The sequence below is a fragment of the Brachionichthys hirsutus genome, unplaced genomic scaffold, assembly GCF_040956055.1.
Source record: "Brachionichthys hirsutus isolate HB-005 unplaced genomic scaffold, CSIRO-AGI_Bhir_v1 contig_859, whole genome shotgun sequence".
Lineage (NCBI taxonomy): Eukaryota > Metazoa > Chordata > Actinopteri > Lophiiformes > Brachionichthyidae > Brachionichthys > Brachionichthys hirsutus.
In genome coordinates this window covers 63053-85373 of record NW_027180428.1, presented here as the reverse complement: position 1 = coordinate 85373, position 22321 = coordinate 63053, and the positions used below count along the sequence as shown (strand labels likewise).

The 22321-nt window shown below is 40.6% G+C and overlaps 1 protein-coding gene across 1 annotated transcript in view; it reads right to left on the bottom strand.

The window, feature by feature from the left end:
- LOC137914848 (alpha-ketoglutarate-dependent dioxygenase FTO-like) overlaps positions 1 to 22321 on the bottom strand; it is a 120961-nt gene that overhangs the window by 53791 nt on the left and 44849 nt on the right. Inside the window, 2 exon segments of the mRNA XM_068758344.1 lie at positions 3496 to 3620; positions 18635 to 18754. Coding sequence (XP_068614445.1) covers positions 3496 to 3620; positions 18635 to 18754 — 245 coding nt within the window.

Here is a 22321-nt window from a genome sequence, read left to right as displayed (position 1 = left end):
ATGAGATTGAATAAAAGAGCATAGAGAAAAAGCATAGAAAGGGCCAGATGGGCACCTTCACAGTCCATTTATCAAACCCAATGTGGCCCTCCCCTCCCCTCCCCGCTGTTCTCAAGTCCTAAACCCCCATGTAATTCTGTAATGATTTTCATTATCATATAATGACCTTACAAAGCCTACAGCAGTTTGCATGGTCAGTACAAAACTCGCAGCTGTTCCCTGCAATGTTTGGTTGCAGAGTGTGACAAAGCTTTTTTTTTCTCCTCTCAATTGGTCAGAATAGTGACCTCTAGGCTCCTGAAGGTCATCATCAGGTCACGTAATCATGCAAGACGGTATCACACAAAGTAACTATTCTAGGTTGAAATGTAGCAATTAAGAAAGCAAGTGATTCTGAAAAAAGCTGGCATTTCGGTCAGGTTTTGTAAAGGAAGAAACGTATATGTTCCAAACAATCTGAACTTAAAAAAAGTTGATTATGACAGGACTGCAGGCCAGTCGGAACACAACATATAAATAATATTATCTACAATGTACACATTGCTGGTTCATAAAGTAAAAATAGCAACAAACTATATTGTGGGATTATTTTACACTGTACGCTACCCATCATGCTGGTGGCCCTTATAACATCACCATAGCACACATAACAGCAGCACAATTGGATTGATTGATTGATTACAAATAAGAAATGCAAATTCCAACCCATTGAATAATTTTGTGTATTATTTGTAACATAACTGAGTAATATAATAATGCTATGAATAATATGCTAATTTTGACTTAATTATAACCTCATTAGAAAACACATTTAAAAAAAAAATTCAGCACGACATTTAAAAGAAATGCTAAAAACAAAGCAAAAAACCTACAGAATACTACGAAACAAAGTTTGTTTTTATGTATGTACCATATTGCTGTCAAACAACAAATCATTTTTCACCTGTCTTTGTAAAAATCAGAAATAAGATCTCGACATTTTCAAATCCTATTGATCCTAGCATTTTGTATCTATTTAGCTCTGGTGTGATTAACTTTTTTTTTATTGTGCATTATTCTTCATTTGCTCTTTTTGTGTGGGATACACAAGTGTCGCCTACACTCTCCATAACAATCCATCTGGTTTCAGGACACTCACTAGATATTTACCGAAGGGACACAGAGGGCAACATCTATCAAAGAATTCACCATGTGCATCTGGAAAACCCAGTTACAAGAATAGCTCACAAGAATAATAATAAAAAAAAGTTCACATAACTTTGTTGGTTCAGAGTGAATGAATGGTCTGTTTCAACTGAGCCATCGCTCCCTGTGAGGGCCGATAAGTCACTTGTAAGGGATCCACTGGTCAGCAGGTCCAATTTCTCTTTTTTCTATGTAGGTAATGCTAAAAATGCCCCGGAGACAGAAAATGGCATGCAAAATGCTACTTTAAACTGGTGTTTAAGAAACAAAAGGAAGTGAGAAGATTAATCAATCAGTGCTGGTTGTTTTTGTTTATGTGCTTCTGGCTAGAGTCATCAATCATGTTGTTTTATGTTTCTCGTCCTTTTAGAAGCAATATGTGCTGAATGGAAATCATTAAAACAAAAGAAAGCATTCTGAGAAAAGCATGTTGCATATTGTGTGAAAACTTCAGTAGGATGCAAAGTAAAAAATATCAGAGCAAAGTAAAAAAAATTTTTTTTTTTAAATCCTCTGTTGGAAAGGACAAATGTTTGAAGTGAAGCAGATTCCTTCACTGCCTCAATATTACTTCACTTTATGCACATTACATCTTAATAATGTGCAGAAAGATTTTCTTCACTCTAAAAAAATACCTATCAAGTAATCCTTAACTTTTCTTCAACCACAGATATCTAAATAGTATTAGTAAGTCCCACTTAACACTGTACGTGGCTATGTGTTTAGTTATGTGTAAATGCGATCTGTTGACAGCCACTTGACAGGATGACCTCTGGCTTTTTGTAAGTAGTAGAGGCGGGGGATAAGGATAGACATTTAATGTGTTTGAAAGGAAGAGGCTGTATCAGGAGCAGATGGAGTTCAGACATAATGTGTGGGACTTGCCCTCCTCCAAAACTAATCTAATCAGTCTTTCACTGCTGATAGAGTAAACGTCTGGCTGCCTTGCTGACAGTGACTGAGCATATCCTGTCCTGGACTCTGATAATGCCTGTGAAGATTCCAGGACTGGCTGAGATAGGTTAAAGCTTAGACATGGTCAGAAGGTGCTAACATTGCCTTGTGGGTGGTAGAGAAACTGGAATAGTGGGCCACAGTGCCGATGTTAGGTTAGGAAGAAGTGGTTTCTAGCTTTCACCACCTGCAGCTGTAATACACTGTTAAAGCAGACCCTGCATTCGAGTTGTGGGCGTTGACACAGTAAAGCAAGGTGTGTGGAAACAACCTGTTTACAAGGGTAATCAGGATAAGGGTCAGCTAGAGGAAGTTACGCAAAAGAGAGAACCACTTTGCAACGATGAGAGCAACAACACGGTGAGAAGTTATCATATATTGCAAAAATAAAGGTGTTGTTTTCAGTAATTTCTAACATGTGAATCTCAATGCCAATACTTAAGATTCCCCAATGCTCTGGATCATGTCTTGTCTAAAGTGTGTGTTTGTGTGTGTGTGTGTGTGTGTGTGTGCCTGTATGTGTGCGTGCATCCCTGCGTGTGTGTGCACAACAATAAGGTAGAATCTGTAGTAGCGAAACATATTTAAATGTGAATGGGGAGAGTGTCTTAAAGAATGAACAGCTAATGCTCGTGTGTGGAGAGAGAGAGAGAGACCCAACTTTATCTGAATGAATGGTCAGTGTTCGAATACAGCCCTTATCTAGAAGGAAGGAAGTGACTGGGTTTATCCAAGACACACGTGTCAGTGTGAAGGCTGTGATAGCTGCCAGGTCCAAGGACCAAAGACAAACACAAACTCTGTGGAATTCACATCAGCTCTTTGAAGGACATTGTTTTTAATGTGAACTGATTGAAACATGCCTAAACTGATAATTCATGGTAACTTTGCTAGATGACAGGATCGCAGATGTTAACCGGAGGAGTTCTCACAATTTAATAGTGTCAGTTTTTGCTGCATTCTACCATTCAGCCCCTAAATAGCTCTTGCCTTTCACAGCCAAGTAAGCTATCAGAGTCATAAACTTGCAGCATGTATGCATCAACATTTGGTTCGTGTCTCATCCTAATGGGGGTTCACTCATTAATTATCAAACACTCATTTAACAATACAATTTTACAAATTGTACAATAAAGGTGTCATAAGTTGACATAAGAAGTATGTAAATGAGTAAGAAAATGAAGTATGGCGGAGTGAAGTGTTTTGTGTGTGTGTATGTGTGTGTTTGGGGGTGTCCCATTTTCAATATAAAAAAATGGTCTTGCTTCATATGTACTTACCTTTTCCACATAATTGTCAATAATTAAATTTTTGAGGCCCAGTCGAAGGATCATAGTTGGTGTTACATTTTCTTACCTGTCTCTCCATGTCTGCCTTTGCTGCTGTCTGTCAGTCAAGGCCGAGAGCAGGGTTTCGGCCATCTCTCGTCTTCCTTCTCCTGCTTGTCCCTCCTCCTCCACTGTAGCCAGGAAGAGCATTGTCTGTAAAAGAGCAATAGGAAATAGATGCACAGGTGAATCAAAATAAATGGGTTAACAGCATGGGAGCACATTCAGGTGTGAAACTCACTTTGGCGTGTAAAAAGATACAAATGGAAACTATATTGCCCTTACATTTGTGGCTGAACTTTTCACAACGTATCACGATGATTCAAGTTGCAGTATCTCTAATGTGAAATGCGGAACTGGCCAGAACAACACACTTAATACGAGTAATTACCTGATCAAAACGTTGAGACCCTTGCCTAATTTGTGAATATACTGATACCTCGAAGAAAGGTTATGTTCTTTCGGCTATAAAAACCTACCAGAGATCAAAGACGCATTAGTCATCTGAATTTAGAGTACCGATACCTGTACTGGCTGATCCCACTTGATAAAAGCTCATTATCGGATTGCGCTCGTGCTCTCTTGCTTGGACTCAACAAAAACCAAAAACCCTGCTTTAAAGTCTCAGTGTGAAGTTCCCTGCAGCAGCCGCAGCCAACAATGCACAACGCTAGCAATGCAGTTATTCATTGAATGTTGAACCTTCATTAGCTTGAAAGCAGCACCCATTGTATTGACATCTTGTTTGGATTAATTAGCTTGTTGGATAAGTTGTTAATGTGGAAGCCTGAGCACTTTTTCTAGCACTAGCCAGCGTTCTCCGACACTTGGGCACCGACTGCATCCAAAATGCCTTGCCAGCATGTTATTGAGATATATGAAATCTCATTTAATGAGATTTACTTAGCATGTACCAGCAAACAGTATCAATTATGTTGCAAAATTGCATGTTGCTTACATAAAAATATGTAAATAAAAAGTATTTCCTTTGAAACTCAAGCCTATCTTGGATTTTCAAAGCTCCATTTTTGATGTGTGAAAACATTTTAAATGACATGGATTCCTTTGTCACATGCTGCCTCATTGAGTAGGACAAATCAGTGATTGGTGCTAACAGATCTCCTGAATGCCAAAGCGAATGGAATCGAATGGAACGGGTATGTGCAGCGAATGCCCAATGCCTGAGCTTCTATGCACAGTTCAGAAATAACACACTGAGCCAAGAGTCTATTATATCATCCCTGGGACGGAGACATACAGTAAGTCTAGTATAAAGTCAGTTTCACATCAGAGGATGGGCAAATTACACCCAAAATTAGAGTGTGAGTCAATTAATCACGTCCTGCACAGCACAGTGTAATGTGTGAGTATCCCCCTGTTGAACATGAATTACTTAAAGCTTAAAGTGTGACGTGGCACATCAGTGCTAATCTGAGACATCCTGGCAAACCTTCGCCTGCAAGTCCTCCGCAGCCTCTAAGCTGGTTGAGAGGGAGTCAAGTGAAAAAGGATCTGGCAGTCCAAATTAAATGCAGTGCTGTCAGCTACACTAAACCCCCCCTTTCTCCCTCTTCTCTACCCTTCACAGACTCACTAGCTCTCTGAATATCTTTAAATGTCTCCGCCCTTTTTCTTCAGGCCTCTGAGAAGTGATGGATCTGTAACTCTGACTGACTCTGACGCCTTGTTAAGAACAGTCGCTCGCTGTCACATCCTCCAGTAAAGCATGATCACTTCTCCCCATTAACAGTCACTTGCCTTCCCAGTCATCCAACCATCTTTAAAAAAAAGAAAAAAACTACAATGTAAGGGAACCATCATTTCTTCTTTGCTTCATTTTTAACCCCTTTTCTGACAACTGCCCTGTCTGTCTTTCCTGATGTGAAGATAAGTTTGATAGTCCGTGTGTTTTTCTGAAGGACAGGAGTGTGATTTTCAAAAAGGATAATATGCTTACGTCCTCCTCACCACACAGGACAGGTGTCAAAGCAAGTGGCAGCGTGTGACTGATTACACCTGACTCCGAGGAGACACCAAATATTGCAGTGGCCAGGAGCTGGCTGTACTTTCTATGGAGAAGGTATCTTTTATTTGGATCAAACCTGTATTCATGGAATGAATGCAATTCGAGAAAGTGCATTCAGGCTGCTTTACCATCTCAGCTACATACTAACCACGCTGGGTGTGAAGAACCGCCATTCAAAGTGTGAAATAGGAAGGAATTTTAACTAAAGATGTTCAGAGTGCACACCTGCTTGATATCGCGAAGGCGATACTCTTCCATGATAAGCAAGCCCAAGCCACCGTGTGAGTGAATATATTTCCCAATAAATGAATTGTCTTTTTTAATTTACTTTGATGTGTTTTTGACAGTTCAGAGCCTTCGTATCTGGGTCCTCGGTGTGTGACCCATAAACAGAAACAGAGGTTAGGGGTACATAGCACCATCAAACCAAAATGACAACATTACCTGCTTGGTTGGGGCGATGAGGCACACAGTTAAGTAACCATCTACCATTCTGACATCAACACATTTTGTATGACTTTGATGGCTGATACTTTCAGCAACATGTATTATCATCACTAAAATGGACCCTATCTTCTGACAAACACACTAGTGTACTCGTCACCCCTATTATACACATTAATTACACCACACATTGGCCTTGTGTGTATGTAACACCCTTATTGTGTTGGTCCACCTCTAATTTGTGTCTGCCTTTAGTGTGCATCCAATAATGTTAATGTACTGTATCAGTACATTTTCCAAAATATGTGCCTGTGTGTTTACATGCCAGAGAGAGAGAGCGAGAGAGTCTCTGTGTGTGTGTGTGTGTGTATTTAGAGGACACCGTGCAAAGAGAGGCCTTAATGTATAGCCACAGGCTGATCCCCAGGCCATTTATTTATTGAGCGAGGCCTCAGCCAGTCATTGCAAAAGACCCCAGCCCTTTATCTTTGGGAGTGTGTTAGCACTAATCAGCCCCTCTTTCCCCCTTTTTGCCCCTTGATGACAGTAGCTGTCCTCAGCCTCCACCTCTGTGAGGCTGATGCTGACCACAGATGTCCTCCTGACCCAAGCCACATCCGGAGGTGAACAAGGGGACAAGGAGGACATAGGTATCTTCAACTATCATGCCCATATCCCAAATTCAAGCCTATCTATTTAACTACAGATAAGCAGAAACATTTACGGCCCTGCGCAGAGGTAGGGTGGGTAAACAAACACGCAGCCACACTGAGGCGATATTTTGGTTGGTGGAGAGCTGGAGTGATGATAGCATTCCAAGTGAAGGCTGGCTGGAGGGCAGCCTGGGGCAGCTCACGAACACCTCAAGCTAGGACTGAACCTTAACACCAACAAGCATCTGTCCATTCCATCACCTAACAACTTGCTACTCATTCAACACAGAAAAATAGAATGGGGGAATTGTTTGTTGCTGCACACAGTAAAATATGGTGTACATCCCCTTCCTACTTCACAGAGGAGCTGCCATGGGCTGTATAATAGCAAAGAAATGCAGAAAGAAAGGTTAAAAGAGGATCCATGCCGAACTGAAGGTTTACACTCCATAAAACACTTCCACTAGCTGACCATCAGAATTTCTGTGAAACTGTTAACAGCCCATGAAATCCCTTAGCTGCCTTTAGACCAGCACTTTCAGGGGACCCAAAGCGCTTCTTGGCTCACTAACAGGTTTTAATATACTGTTGGAAATAGGTTTGGTCTCCTTGCCAACAGTGACTGATTTCTTAGAAAAGTAGATGACATGGAAATGCTCAAATGCTTAATTATGATGAAACATAAGTTACCTGAGGTTTGACTGTTGCCTCATGTTTGCCACCACTTTGTCTACAGTACTAAGTGTGTCTCTATTTGTCACATGACAAACCGCCACAGTTACTGTCACTAGTATGTTAAATAGACCAGGATACTCCCCTGACTTCCTGTGCGCCAACAGGTCTGTGTGCTCATAAAAGGGTGCACATGGCCTTAAATAATAATCCATCCTACAGCATGCAGCCGTTGAGCAATGACTTCTGACTGTATGTCAGAGTGATAGCATGCCGGTTCCAAAAAAACTGACCTATTGCAATGAGGTTTCATTTTTTTAGTTTTAGGTCGTACGGACAAATATTGTCAATTCTTGTATAGATACCACCATCTCCCTCTTCTATCTAAAACAAGAAACAAATATCACATTGACCAGCGGTAAAAAATAAAATAAAATAGGCATCTTGCACCTCGTTCTGGGGAAAAGGTTAGTGTCTGCTCAATGATACCAAAAAACTGTGCAACTGTGCTGCTGCCAAGTTGCTTTGCTCATGGGGGAAGTCTCCACTGGTGGAAAAATTATATTAGCCCAGGAAGAAATAAGTCCAGACCAATTTCATTTTCTGTGACATCACATAGGTCATAAAAACAGACAGAGGCAGAGAGAGAGAATGTGTGTGTGTGTGTGTGTGTCTTTTTGTTGCCCTCTGTCTATTGTCACAAACTTCAGGGGGTTCAAAATTGAGGTATATTACAAATTACATTTGTTCATTTTCCATTATGTAAGATTGGATGATAATGTGTGTGTGTGTGTGTGTGTGTGTGTGTGTGTGTGTGGTGTGTGTGTTGACTAGACAGGGTTTTCACCCAGACTTTGTAGCACAAAAGCATGTAATATCATCAGGAGTTAGTAGAGGAGATTCAAACACTGACTTCAGGTGGATTTTTAAAATATAGTTTTTATGCAATACTTCTTTGCACTTACTCAAAATACATTTTTGTATTCATGAAAAATACATACAACAATACAAAAAAAATAAATACAACTATCTCCATTGGAAGGTGTTCCGGGTTTGTCCATCCGGAAGGAGGCTGCAGGGAAGACCGAGGTCAAGAGAGAAGACTATCTTGGTTGGCCTTCCAAAAGAGCTGGAGGAAGTGGTCGGGGAGTTGAGTGTCTGCTGGGCTTCTATGCTAAGAGTGCCGCCCCCACAAACCAGATCCAGATAAGCAGAAGAAGACAAAGGTGCCGATGATACCCACAGGTATCACACACAATTCAACCCACAAGCCTATTTTTACAATGCCTATAACATTCACTTTTTGTTCAAGGATTCAAGGCCTTTTTATCATCATTCTAGTCGGCGCTCAAATGATAATAACATAAAAGTGATCACTCAGGTCCCAATAACAGCCAGTAACTGCGACAAAAAAAAACTGCAACTAAGGAGGTAGCTTAGAAAATTTAACATTTAAAAGCTAAAGGTAAAATAACATGAAAGAAAGAAAACAAAAATAACCAACAACATTTCTGTCATTTCTTTTAGTCACAGATATGTAAAGATAGATGATTTGATGATTCAGCATTTTGGATTGTATTAGATTGTACAAGTGTAGTGTGTACTCAGATTTTTTATGTTTTTTTTGCGTTTTTGTGGTCTGTCGCTCTGTATGTGTCTCCGTGGTGATAGAAAACGTTCTGCCAGCTTGACCCTTGAAGGTCACGGATACCATCAATAACGTCAACCAGTCAAAAGCGTTTTGCTACACACAGCAGATTATATGGAGTGTAAAACATTAGAAAAATGTGTCTGAAACATCAGAGTAACATGTTTGAAGTAACAAAGGGTTGGGGGGAATAGAGACACTCTTTAAAAGGGAAGACCCCTGACAAGTGATGTTGTTTGAAGGCTTTGTAACACACTCAAGTGGGCAGAGATGCTTTCAATAGCCCTAACGGCACTCCATCTTCTAGGCTGAATGCAAGCTGGATGGAAGGACGTATGCTTTCCACAGGGTCAAATGAAGCAGAACCCACAGACCTTTGTTGTGTCCCCTTTTGGTGGTGAGAAGAAAACTGTTGTTGGGTTGGAGTCCAATGGGCCCACAAAAACCACATAAAAACTCACCGGCCTTTTTCTTGCAAGACTTCTGTCTCCGGCTCATGGCAAGAGTGTGTGCCCAGTTGTCTTAATGGCTAAACTGCATAGTTCTTTGTCTGAATGAGGTCTCCAGCAAGCTAGGACAGCACACACAATCATATACACTTGTGCAAAATCCTGACTGGCCTGGCAAAAAATGCATCATCCATCCATCACGAGAAAGCTTGGAGAGACGCTTTGACTAATTCAGGACAATGAAGACAGAGCTGGACAGAGATGCTTGCGATGAGCGTGACACTCAAGCACCTTCTGTTATGTTAAAGCCCCCTTACTCTCTTTTACTATATGAAAGCTGAGTCCAGATTGTAGCTAGATAACAGATTGTGATCAGCACATCACTCTCTTGCCAGTAAAAAGCTTTTTGCTGACTGGGGCCAAAGCCAGCCTTTCTTAGCCCTGAAGTTATAGTGCAACACACACACACACTGCATCATGTCTTTGAAAATATTAAACCAATAAAAAAAGGTTTCCATCCATCTTGACATGCCTGCAAAGAAGAATTTTATTTTTGAGGGGTAATATGCCTGAAGGGGCTGAAGTGCACCGCCATAAAGTTCTGACTGACTCTAAGGAGTCTAAAATGTGGTGATTTCTGAATCTTTCAATCTGCCAGAGAGCTATTGAGCTGCAGTTGCAAAACCCATCAGATCCTCTTATTTGACTAGTCTAACATTGAATATGAATGACTCATTGAGGCACAGTGATAAAGGATGATTATATCTAAAGCTGAAACGATTTGGAACTGTAGGAAACCTGAAGACATTGTTGATCAAAGGCTGCAAGGTCTGGGTTTTATGAATAAACTTGCTGCATGGATTGAAAATTATGTACTATGAGCTGATTTTTTGTTTTTTTTGTATATATTTTTGGATTTGATTTCTACTATGATAACTATTTGCGGGATTCATTTAAAAATACTAACTTAGTCTGATGCATTTTGCTTCCTGAAGTCATTCAAAGCACTATACAGTATACGAAAGGAAAAGAAAGAAAAAACAGGTGTGTTTAATCTGCTGCTTCCATAACATTGCTGTAATTAGACATGGAGCCTTGTTGCCTTTAACAATTCCCCTCAAACTGTACGGCTGTACAGTAATAAACAATGAGCACACCATGAAGCAGTTCCATGTAACTGGATTAGAGACTCACATTATGCTCTGCACTTCAGTCTAGGAAAATGAGCACTTAAAATAAGTTTTTTTAATTTAATTTTGTATGTTTGGAAAAAAACCTTTTCAATAAATTCCACCAGGAAGTATAATGTAGTAATCTAATTATTAAATGGAATTAAAAGTTAGTACAGCACACTTTGTATTGAACTACATCATATACCCAATTATCTTATTGAATCAAAACAGTATTTGTTGATATTGAAAAGTCCAAACTGTTTTTTTAAGACATAAATCATAATCATAAATTAGGATTGTACCCTGGACTGGGTCTTTCACAAATGCATGGGCCTCTTTTAATGTGAAGAATTAATTTCATGCTAACACAGTTATAATTAATATCTGGCTATCTCTAATGGCTATCATCATCATCATAACATAAAAAGGATTATGTTGGAGTTACTCAACTGTTTCTAAACACACCTGATTTTCCACGCATTTACACAGCAGCCTATATTTCCCACCGCACGAAGATGTGTATGTGTGATTGCTCCCCACCTAGGGAGGCTGATGAGAGCAGCTAAAGGGTGTTTATGAGACTGTTAGCCAGGAAAGGATGCCGCCCTGCAGCTCTCGACCAAATAAAGGAGCCATTTATTACATCCAACATGACCCTCTCATTACACACAAATAGGAATTAATGAGCACTATATCGGGCACTCCCAGCGGAGCGAGGAGGGGCCGCTAAAGGACTAGCGTTAATTACATTGTCCTACATCTCACCCATTTAACACCACCCATCAGATCATTCCATCTCCAAGGGAAGAATAGCATGGTAAAGATTCCCTATTTGTAAGGATGGCTGCTCACTTCCTGCGACCTGCACACAAATATACTGGATTTGACTTTGGAGTCAAAATGCAAACAATTTATGTTATAGTATTTGTACTTTCAAATGAAACTGACAATCAAATGTATTATAGTGCAGAGGGGTTTATTGTTTCCTGACTGTCTGGATCTATGTTTACAAAGCTGTCCAAACATTCCCTTAATAAATGTAGGGATTTTAAGAAATTAAATGAAAAGTTTTTAAGTGAATTTTATGGAAAAAAATTCAGTTAATGTATTCGACTTATTTCCAGTGAGACTCTTTAAAGATTTTTTTTTTACAGAGGAATGATAAAAACATACAAATAACAGGAATAATCATATAGTCTCCTCCTCCGTCAGAGTTGTGGCGTTGAAAACATTTGCAGAAGTCACGCTGAAATTGTGTTTGACATGTTGGGTATAAAATGTCATTATTATTTTTTTTATTCATTTCAGGCATCTGTGTGAAATTTGAATTACTGTATGAATTTGTGACATCTTTCGAGTAGCAGTCGCCTTGACCGAGCCCGTTTGACAGCCAAACGTGTCAAATTTGAAGAAATTCAAAGAAAAAGGATTCCTGGTTTATCATGTTGGCAGGAAGGGCGACTCAAAAACATAAACAGAAAACTGTGTTAAAGCCGTGCCAGTGTAATCTATTACACCTGGATGAAACTACTGGAGTAATAATATATAAGCGTCGGTGAGAGGTGACGTCTGTAATCACCTGTAAGGGTTTGGCTACGATGTGCACTGAAATCACTTTTTCTTCTATCTATGCTTCTTCACATCCCTCTCTTTCTGTTTGTATGACACAGGAAAAAGCTGGACCCTGCAGCCAACCCATCCGCACTGAATGCGATTAAACTGCGCAGTGATTAATCTGGGCTGCCCCATAATTCCTCTTTACCACTTAAATGGATGTTATCTCCCCTACTCTGAAAGCTTCAATCTTGCTTATCGAGGCCAAGGATAGCGAGAGGGAGAAGAAGAGGAGGGGGTAAGCGGTAAGTAAATGAAGAAGTAAGTAAATAAATAACAGGATAAATTAATAAATGCAAGGATTGAGGAAGCTGCTAAGCGCATGAGGCAGATGAGTCTCCATTAAGTGCTAATTTGTTTTCTAAGAAGATGAGAAAATCAGGATTCAAAGGCTGCTGATTCAGTAAAAGTGCTGTCAATATCACACTGAACAGACAAACAAAAATGATCCAAACCTCTGAAATACCCCGCCTGCTCAGTGCCATCCTGCAGCGGACAATTACGGGTACAAAAACAAATGTGATGGGCTCATTTTCTTTTTTTGAATTGAAGTAAATTCAAACGATGGCATCGATTCACTTATTATTTCCACAATGTGACAGATAACTTCTTCAAATGCGTTTAAAACCCAGTCGTCCATAATCCACAAACACGACATGTAACAGCTCTAAGCACCTGCAGGACATTCAGGTACACCCTTTCATTGTGAATCATGGCAAATGAAAAAAGGCTCTGTCTAGCTTTGCTGAACCATCCTCTACCCGTCAAATAAGATGTTTGGAAATTAGTTTGGTACCTTCTGGGTGAGTAGGAAAAATGTATTTAAAATAATATCAAAAACATTAAGAAAGTTGGTCTTTAATTGCTGGCCACTCCTTTAGCCAAACTCATCTTTCAAGTCGGTCTGCTAACAAACAAACAAAAAAGCCAAACAACAGACACTGGTGAAAAGATACCCTCCACTCTGGTGGTAATTATGTTTGTCAACTATCTTTGCAGAAGAGTTTTAACCACAAAGTTGTATTTATTATTTCCTTAACAGACACCTGAAGACACAAAACCACACTAACTCAAACCTTAACACATGAGGATGTGTGTGTTTGTTGGTGTGCATGTCTCATTGCTTGCCCCTCTATGTCTGAGTCTGTGTATTTGAGGTGCTCGCAAAGAAGTGACAGGGTTAATTCTGTTCATATCTACCCCCCCCCCCCCCCCCCCCACCCCCCGCTTTAGCTTAGTGCAATGTTGCACTGAGATGCTGTCATAGACAAACCTCCGTGGGATTCCATTCACTACAAGTGTACATCTTTGGGTACAAAGCTGCGGGCTGCATTGGCTCCAGGTAACATAAACGCTCCCTTCAAGCCACCGCGTATCTGCCCATGAAAATTCTCTAAAGGGTTTAAGCATTTACGCAGAACACTATCAGGCACCGCTGAAAATTCAGCTTACCCTGTTGAATAGGGACTTCAAAGAGAATGGCAAATACCTTTGCACTACTACATTTTCCACTCTCTCTCTCTCGCTCTCTTACTCTATCTATCCTTGCTTCTTTCATTTCTATATTTCCAAACAGCATTGTTGCATGATGTAAAATGTATTATCAGCCATATCATTTCTTCATAAATGAATAATAACAATAATCTTTGACTAATTTTCTTCTGTACAATTGCATCTAAACAGGGCAAAGCAAGGACGTTAATATTGAGCCATGGGTAATCGAGGCTTTGAAATAATGAACTTGTGGATTAGGCCTCTATGTTGTGTGATAAGGAAAAACAGCAGCGACTAGCCAGGCACGTATTGACTGTCAATGAAGGATAAACTGTGCAGCTGCACATGCACGTCTTGCATTCACACTGCGCACACACTCATGTTAAAGGACACGGGGATGCAAATAAGTATAAAATCCACGCACATAGAAACACACACATTGAATTCATGCCAAAGAACAACAAAGAATTGGAATATAATAAATGCATAAGCCTCTTTCCACAGCATGCAGCTTGAAATGCAAAACAATGTGTTGTATAAATGCGCGGTGATTTAATGTGAGGGATAATAAATGGCTTCATAATGAGCAATATAAATGGTCTTTAAACAGTTTCCTGCTTAGTTCACACTTATAATTAATCTGGGTTGCATATAAAGTGGATATAAAACTCTAAACGCAAACCGAGAAAGAGCGAAAGAGAAAAATCACTGCTGGTAAATAAATACCTGCAACATGATTCAGCTGTGGCCCCTAGCTTCTCAATATACGCTGCTTTTCCCAGAGCCCGACCAGCACGGCAAGCCCTCCGACTAATACATCAGAAAAAACGGCTTTCTGAAATAATTTACACTGAAACACACAACAGAAACCATAACATTTATAATGTTTTACAAAACCATCAAATAAGTGGAGAGGGGATTAATTGCCCCTGCCCGACCTTAAAATAATTATTGTGAGCGGTGCAACTCTAAACTCCAATGAAATTGATACACTTTGATAATTACATTCTTGGCACTGACCCGCTGAAGTCAATAAAGGTTATTAAGGCCAATTGCTGTCTAAACGCATTACGGGCAGGGTAAACTGTCCGTCGGAGGCCCCTGCTATTCCAGCGCCAATATGATAATCCATTCTCAGTCCTGGGGGTTTCTTTCCTAGCGCCTGTGTCTCCACTCTGCCATACTAAACCAGATTGGATTCGCTTAACCTTTCCAGGACTTTGATCAAATGAGCTCACATAGCAATAACATTTACATTGACCCCCACCCCTCCTGCCCAACACACACACACACACACACACAGCCCATCTCTATTTTTTTAACTCCTCCCCCACTCTGTGTCTGTTTCTACAGACTCTCCCTACAGTTCGCTTCCCGTCACCGCCCCCCTTACCCACCCCACTGCTCAGCCGGCACCTTCCACATGCTCGGTCAATAACCTAATCAAGTATTGATGGTGACTAGACCAGACTTTGCATGATGGCGGTGCAGCCTTCTCTGCAGCTGAGACTGTTTCTGAAGATGGCTATTAAAGATGGAACGCTCACTAAGTGCATCCCTGCACATTAAGACTGCAGACAAAAGTCAGCGTCTATTGCAAAGTAGGAGGTAAATTTTGTCACACAATAGGAATAAATAAAGTGTGAATATGTGTGTGTGTGTGTGTGTGTGGGTGTGTGGCTAAATCATCTGGAAAACAGGGAGTGACAGGGTGGGTGAAAAGAAGGAGAGGAAGACATGGCCCCGATACCACTTCCTGTTTTGTACATCTTGAAGTATACAAATGTATTCAACTGAGTGGATCCCATTTATTATGAAAGTCAATTAATTTCCTTGATACGTGTTGAAAAGACTTCCATCTACAAGGCTCGTTTTGCTGTCAAACGAGGGAGAAAGAGACAGAGATGTGGTACGATAGCAGGAGCAAGAGAGGCAGAGAACAAGAGAATGAAAGCACATAAAGAGAGAGAGAGAGAGAGAGAGAGAGAGAGAGAGAGAGACAGAGAGAGATAGGGGGGAGATGGAGAGCACTGAAATCTCTTTGCATCCACAGCAGCTTTTGAAGTTCTGAGATGAGCAGCCACAGAAGTCAGGAAAGTGACAAATTAGGGAAAAAGCTGTACTTTGCAAGCAGAGCTGCTAAATCAATTAAAGTCATGCCAAGTGCATACATTAACATCAATGGCACATACGCATGCCCACGCACGCACACACACACACACACACAGGACAGGAGGGAAAAAAATAGATGTGCTCATGGGCTCGTCTCTGTCGCTTCTCCCCCACAGTGAAAAGAGAAAAGAAAATAATAATGATAATACCACGGCAGTATTTAAAATACTCTGCATAAAGCCGAGACTCTCTGTTGTCAGTCAGATGGAAGATAGCCATTGTTGCTAGTTTAAGGAAATGTCACTATTGTATGATAGTCATGAGGGAGCATAAAGCTTCAAGCAAGGTAGGTCTTGGACTGAAGCTCCCTGGATCACAGGGGAATGTAAAACCATAATGTTTTTTTAGCTTAATGCCCTTCTTCCACCCTCCTGAAATATCCTCGGCCTCACATTCACCACATATACTTTTGCTGCATATTCACATGCGTGTGTGTGTCGTGACAGTTATTTAGCAGCACGTCTCTTTTTGTTTATATCAAGAACCCACGTGAATTCATGAAGTACCAGAAAGAAGCAAGCAAGTGGACTTGTTCTGTATAATTTATTTCTATATTTATTTTACTGTTGTATTTTATCAGCACTTCATTCAAATGGAAGGGTAAATATTTGCATGACAACAGGCTCAGGAGCAGAGAGGGAGCCCCAGGGAGAGAGGGAGAGACAGTATCCATAACAGAAGCCCCCCCCCCCCCCCATATTGTAATATAGTTCATACGTACTAACAAATGCATACACAACCCAGCGCACCAGACAACACCATGTGCTAAATATGACAATAAACAGAGGACGGCTGACTGTTTGTATTGCTATTTTAGCAGGATAAAACAATAGCCTGTTTTATTGCTACAGCACTGTGCGTAAAATGACAATGTCAATATATAAACTCTATTTAAAGAGATATATATTTGCTTATTTTTTTTTTAAATACCCAAGGCACAACCAAATGTGATAAAAACAATAGCGCTTTAAAATGTTCTCTGCAGGCAAAATCAGAATTACAAAAAATCCAAACAGCAGCTGCACACAGAGGGTCACTCGTATTCCACTAAATTACACTATACTGACAACTGGCAGCTTCAGATGTAAAATTGTTCCAATAATGGAATGTGTGGGAACCCACACGAAATAAATAACTCCATGTAATTTAGAGAAGCACATTTTATTCTAACTGTAGAAAAGCTACAGCAACCAACCCACCAAAAGGAAAATCTATAAGTCACATCTATAAAGTGCTTTTCATCAGCATATCATATGTTGATGCATGTATGCTAATATTGCTTGTGAGAGCAATAATGTTGTCTTTCATCACAATAGTGAGTGATTACGTTTATGCATTCACCCGGGTTTTCTTTGGCAAAGGATCAGCACGCACTTCTATTGAATATATATTTTCTTTTATGTGACACAATACTATGTGATTAAATACAATTTATGTGTTTCTTGTAGCCGTAAAATTACTGCTGCTAAAAACAGAGTGTAATCTGAGATGCAAAATCAAGTACAATGACATTAAATAATTGTTTTAAGAATATTTTCATCATTATTATTATTTAATTTGATTGGTTTGTTTGTGGGGGGTTTTACGTGGCAGACTTTGCACAAAACAGTGGATATATGGTTAAAAAAATAAATAAATGAATGACACAAATCCATGTCTGATACACACAAACACACACGCAACACCTATTAGAGAAAGACGGAGCGGCAGCAAAAAGAAGGAACGACCTCACATTTCACCAATCACTGGTGCTCTTTTCTGAATACAAGTCCAAATCACACACTTCATCTGGGCCCAGAGGTGGAGCTCAAGATGAGTTTAGCCCCTGTCTACTAACCCCCCCTCACCAACCAGGTGCCAGGCTGTTCCGCTAAGTGAGAGAGATGGGGAGGGAGAGAGAGAGACTATGAGTGGATTGGACCAGCGTCGGCAGCAGCAGTACCGCGCTCCTCCAGTCCGTCTTTATCCCTGCCTGAGCATTAGATGTGATTACTGCTCAGCGCTCGACACAGACAGAGACAGAAAGCTCCCAGAGACAGCAGGAATGGGGGTGAGAGACATAAAGAGAGAGGAAGAGAGAGGGGGGGGGCACGGAGAGGATAGAGGAGCACAGCTCTTACCCTCCCTGTGCTGCTGCTACAGTGATACAAGAGTGCCCCCTGCTGCTTTGTCCTGTCGGGATGTTAAACACCCACACATGCATACATGAACTCATGCACACGCTTTGAAATCTATGAGACAGACAGCGTAGAACCTGTGGGGAGACAAAGTGAGGCCGAATATCTGTATGTGTTTTTTAGTTGTACATCTGTATCTGTGTATGCAATATATATATATAAATATATACATACATACATACACATTCTGCTTTCGTAAAACTTTACCATTAACCATTTACCATTAATCGCATGATGCATCTCTAATAACATCTCCAATGCATCTCATTTTGCAAAGTTAGACAACCCATTATGCAATCTTAACATGCTCCTCCTTGCTAGAAGCATTACTGTACAACAAAGTGGCATATGAAGCACTAACCGAAGCATGTTGAGCATTTAGAAAGGTGAAAGTCAAGCAATGGCATTGTGACTGTTCATGTCTCTCCCATTACTATACTGTTAGGATTACTATTATTATTTTTCGTATTAGTGTTATTATTGAAATAAATTATCTGGGTGTTTCTTCTGATAGATATTTTTTATTTAAAATAGATTACATATTTCAAGCAAACAAGAAATTTGTTTTATAAAACTGTCATGTGATTAGAAAACTTTCTCGATCTGTGCTTTTGTTTTCTCTTATTTTCTAAAATAGCAGCCTTACCATCGTCTCCATGAGCCTCCAGTCCTTCTCCAGCTGCTCCATCGGTCTGGTCCACCAGCTGCAGAAGCGCGCGTAGCGCTGACCCTGAAACCAGTACTGCCGCAGCCACTCAAACTCCACCTGCAAACACACGCATGCACAAATGTGCATAGAGGATAAAAAAGCAAGTTCAGACAGACAGTTATCCACAGGTTTATCTAATCTAAAAACATGGGGAGGAAATTTTATGGGTTTTTTTTCCCACCACCACTGTTATAAGAATGCAACACAAAATTCATGTAGCTGAAATTTGTATAGATATTACTGTGAAATAATAAATTGTCATATGAAAAATATGCACTTATTCCAATCTGCAACAAAAGCATTACATGTTCTATCAAATCTTTATTTCATTCCAAAATGTTTTTTTTCAAATTTGGACAATTACTGTTAATAAATGTACAGTATACTATACATTCAGAATGTTATCGGCAGAACACTTATACCCTTCTCATCCTCCTGTGAAAAGGTATCACATGTTAATATTGTCATTTAATTTTTCCCCTGAGATGGAAAAATAAAATATGTTATTTTTAAATTTAACATTTCAGTGTTCACTTTCAAAGCTAAATACACAGGATTTTATTTTGTCGGAGTACTTATTCAGAGTTTCCTTTTCATTTGAAATATTTCTTTTTCATTTTATACAAATTTCAAAAATATATAAAATTGTCAGATTTGCCCTGAGAGAAATTTAACTTAAAGATGATTTAATTACATTTTAGTCATGTGCCCATCATCTTGCATTATTGTTTTGTTCTGTCATAAACAATGCATGTATATATTGAATCATTATTACAAAAAACATCACAGTAAATTAACAATGTTTGAATTGCATTTGGGGTGGTGTAGAAGTTTGTGCTGTCGCCTCACAGCAAGAAGATTCCAGGTTCGACTCATTTGTTTGTATCTTCTCCCCGTGTCTGCGTGGGATTTCACCGGTTTCCCCCCACCTCCAAAAACCTGCAATTTAGGTGAATTGGTCACTCGTGACCCCGTAATGCACTGGCGACACGTCTGGGGTGTGCCCCGGTTTCCGCCCGAAGCCAGCTGAGAAAGGCTCCGGCAGACCCGTGACTCACAAGGCAGATAAGCAGCTATATGTGTGACGATCGCGATCATCTTTTCTAAAAGAAAATGGATGGATGATTACATTTGTGAAAAAAATAAATAGCAACAATATGGATGTGGACCATTAGTAAATACACACACACAGACCTTCTAGTTAACACAATTGAAAACCCTCCCTCTTCTTCCTCTCCTCATTTTTCTCCTTCCTTCCTTCCCCTTCTCTCCCACTCCGTTTCTCAGTCTGAAGATGACTGCCTGGGTTGCCAAGCCGCTCACTTCTCCTCCGCTGGGAGTGTTTTTATTTCCTGCTCTTTTGAAGTGCTGATTTAATCCTCACAAGGATGTTTCATGTAGCCAGGTGTAGCCTATCTCTTTCCAAGTGTGCCTTTCTGCGTACATGTTTTCGTGTCTGTATGTGCAGCAGTGTCTTTATGCTCTTGCGTGTACCTGTGTGTGAGTGCACGGCTTTGCTAAGCTTTGTGCATACGATTGCCAATGTCAGCGTGTACGTCAAAGATTGCCCAAATTTCCGCCGAGGTAAATGCGAGATGCTTTGACTTGCCCTCCCCCACAACGTCCTACAAAGCGTCACCAACCCAAAACAATTCATGCTTCATTTTCTTTTGCCGGCAACTGCACGACTCAAAAAGTTGTTGCATGTAAAGGGATTGAATATCAAGTACGACTGAGAGAGGTATCGTTTCTTTACTAAAAGGTATTTTATCGACTGTTCTTCTGACATGATTTGCCAGAGTAAAGAATAGCCCTGCTATAGAGCCGGTTTAAATTGGTGCGTTTTACCCAAAAAGTTTGAAAATGCAGTTTAATTTAAATAAAAATATTAAATATTTGCTTCTTCCAGTCTGGTTTCATGGATTTGATGTAACCCAGTCTTCCACCCTCATCAGACTTTACTGAATTAATTATGAAGGACCATGACAAACAGTCAATGCTGTCAAAAGCTTTAAAACTAATGCTAAAAGTGAATTCTGGTTAGCGTCAACATCAAGCGCTTGGCATGGCATCAAATCCTCCCACAATGCAAAAGCACGCTGTAAAAAATAATCAGCAGCAAACATAATTATTGGTCATGAGATTTTGTGAGTTTTGGGAAATAAAGACCACTTTATTCTAAAGTGTACTCTCGACCTTAAGCCGTCTGTACACTTCATCAGAACGGCTTGCTGGATGGTGATAGAACTCTGGAAAAGGAGCGCCGTGTCCAACTATTACTGTAGCTTCCAAAAGCAACCACCTGACATTCACAACCATTTAGGAGAAGGGGAGTTTGAACGTCTCTCTTCACTTGTATGTTCCTTCACGTTGCAAATATATATTCCTTGAGTGACTGTTTTGACCAACAACAAACGGTAAGCAATTGAATCATCATGCAGTGGAAAAGCACGTGCTGGAAAAGTCACCATCCAACACACCAAGAAAGTTAAAACAAAGGGCAATACTTTATTTGTACCAAGCGCTTTAACAAAGTCAGCCTCGGGTAGCCGCCGTGCACGGAATCATCTTGCCATTTACTTCCCAAAGACTCTGATCACAGCGGGGATGACATGCAAGGACTGGGGCATGTCAGGGAGAATACACAGCCAGTGGCACTGCTCAGCAGCCTCCCAGTCACTCAACCCACCCTTCAAAGAAATGTCATCATTTATGGTCCCTTCAACACTCTCCAAAATGCATTCCCCTTCGATCACCACAGCTCAAAACACACAACAAAGCGACTGAGCACCAATACCAGACATCCTTTTCTCTCTGCCAGTCCCACCTTCCATCGCTCTGATTGTGTGCCTGTCCTTTAGTGAGAAGAAACCAACCTGTGTCTGTACTTTGAGGTGACATGGCTGCCTGTCTCCCACTGCGCATGCCAGTGGCAGCCACAAAGCCGGCCATCTGAAGTGCTGGCTATGTGGCATTTGGCATCTGGCCATCCAGCTGAGAGTTACCATGAGCGGAACTCTGAGTAAATGCCACCTATCCAGGCAGACAAATAGAAAGTGTTTGTGAAAGAGAAAGTGGTTGTTAGAGCTAGTTTTTCTCTGAGATGGCCTGGGAGAGCTCGTGGCTCCCCTGCGGCACTTGCTGTCATCTCTCCGGGTGATGGACACACTAACCAAACATTAACCCCACATTAGTCAACCGGCAGCCCACCATGGCGACTCTGGAGTTAAAGCCAAGGAGGTCCCCTTTTTTCTCCATTTAATGAGGCATGTTTTTTTTTCCACACCTTCGCAGTATTCCCTGAGCGAGTCCAATCAATTTCTGGGTTGGGGCCCTGAGGTGGTAGCTCATGAGCGCTGGATCGATCCCACTCTGCCGTCCTTCTATTTACCTCCCCTAGCCTCCTCACACATCCACCAGGAGAACCGGTACCTTCAGCTCTCTGAGAGCAGCCAGGCACGCTTTCGACACGGCACGTATTTGCCAGAGTGATCGTATCCAAGCTAGCTTATTCTGAACGTGCGCCGACTGTCACATACATTTCTATTTCAATCGATGGCAATAAAGTAGCAAAAGAAATGTAACCTCCTTGGACAAAAATGTAGCAAAAAAAAAGTGGCCTTC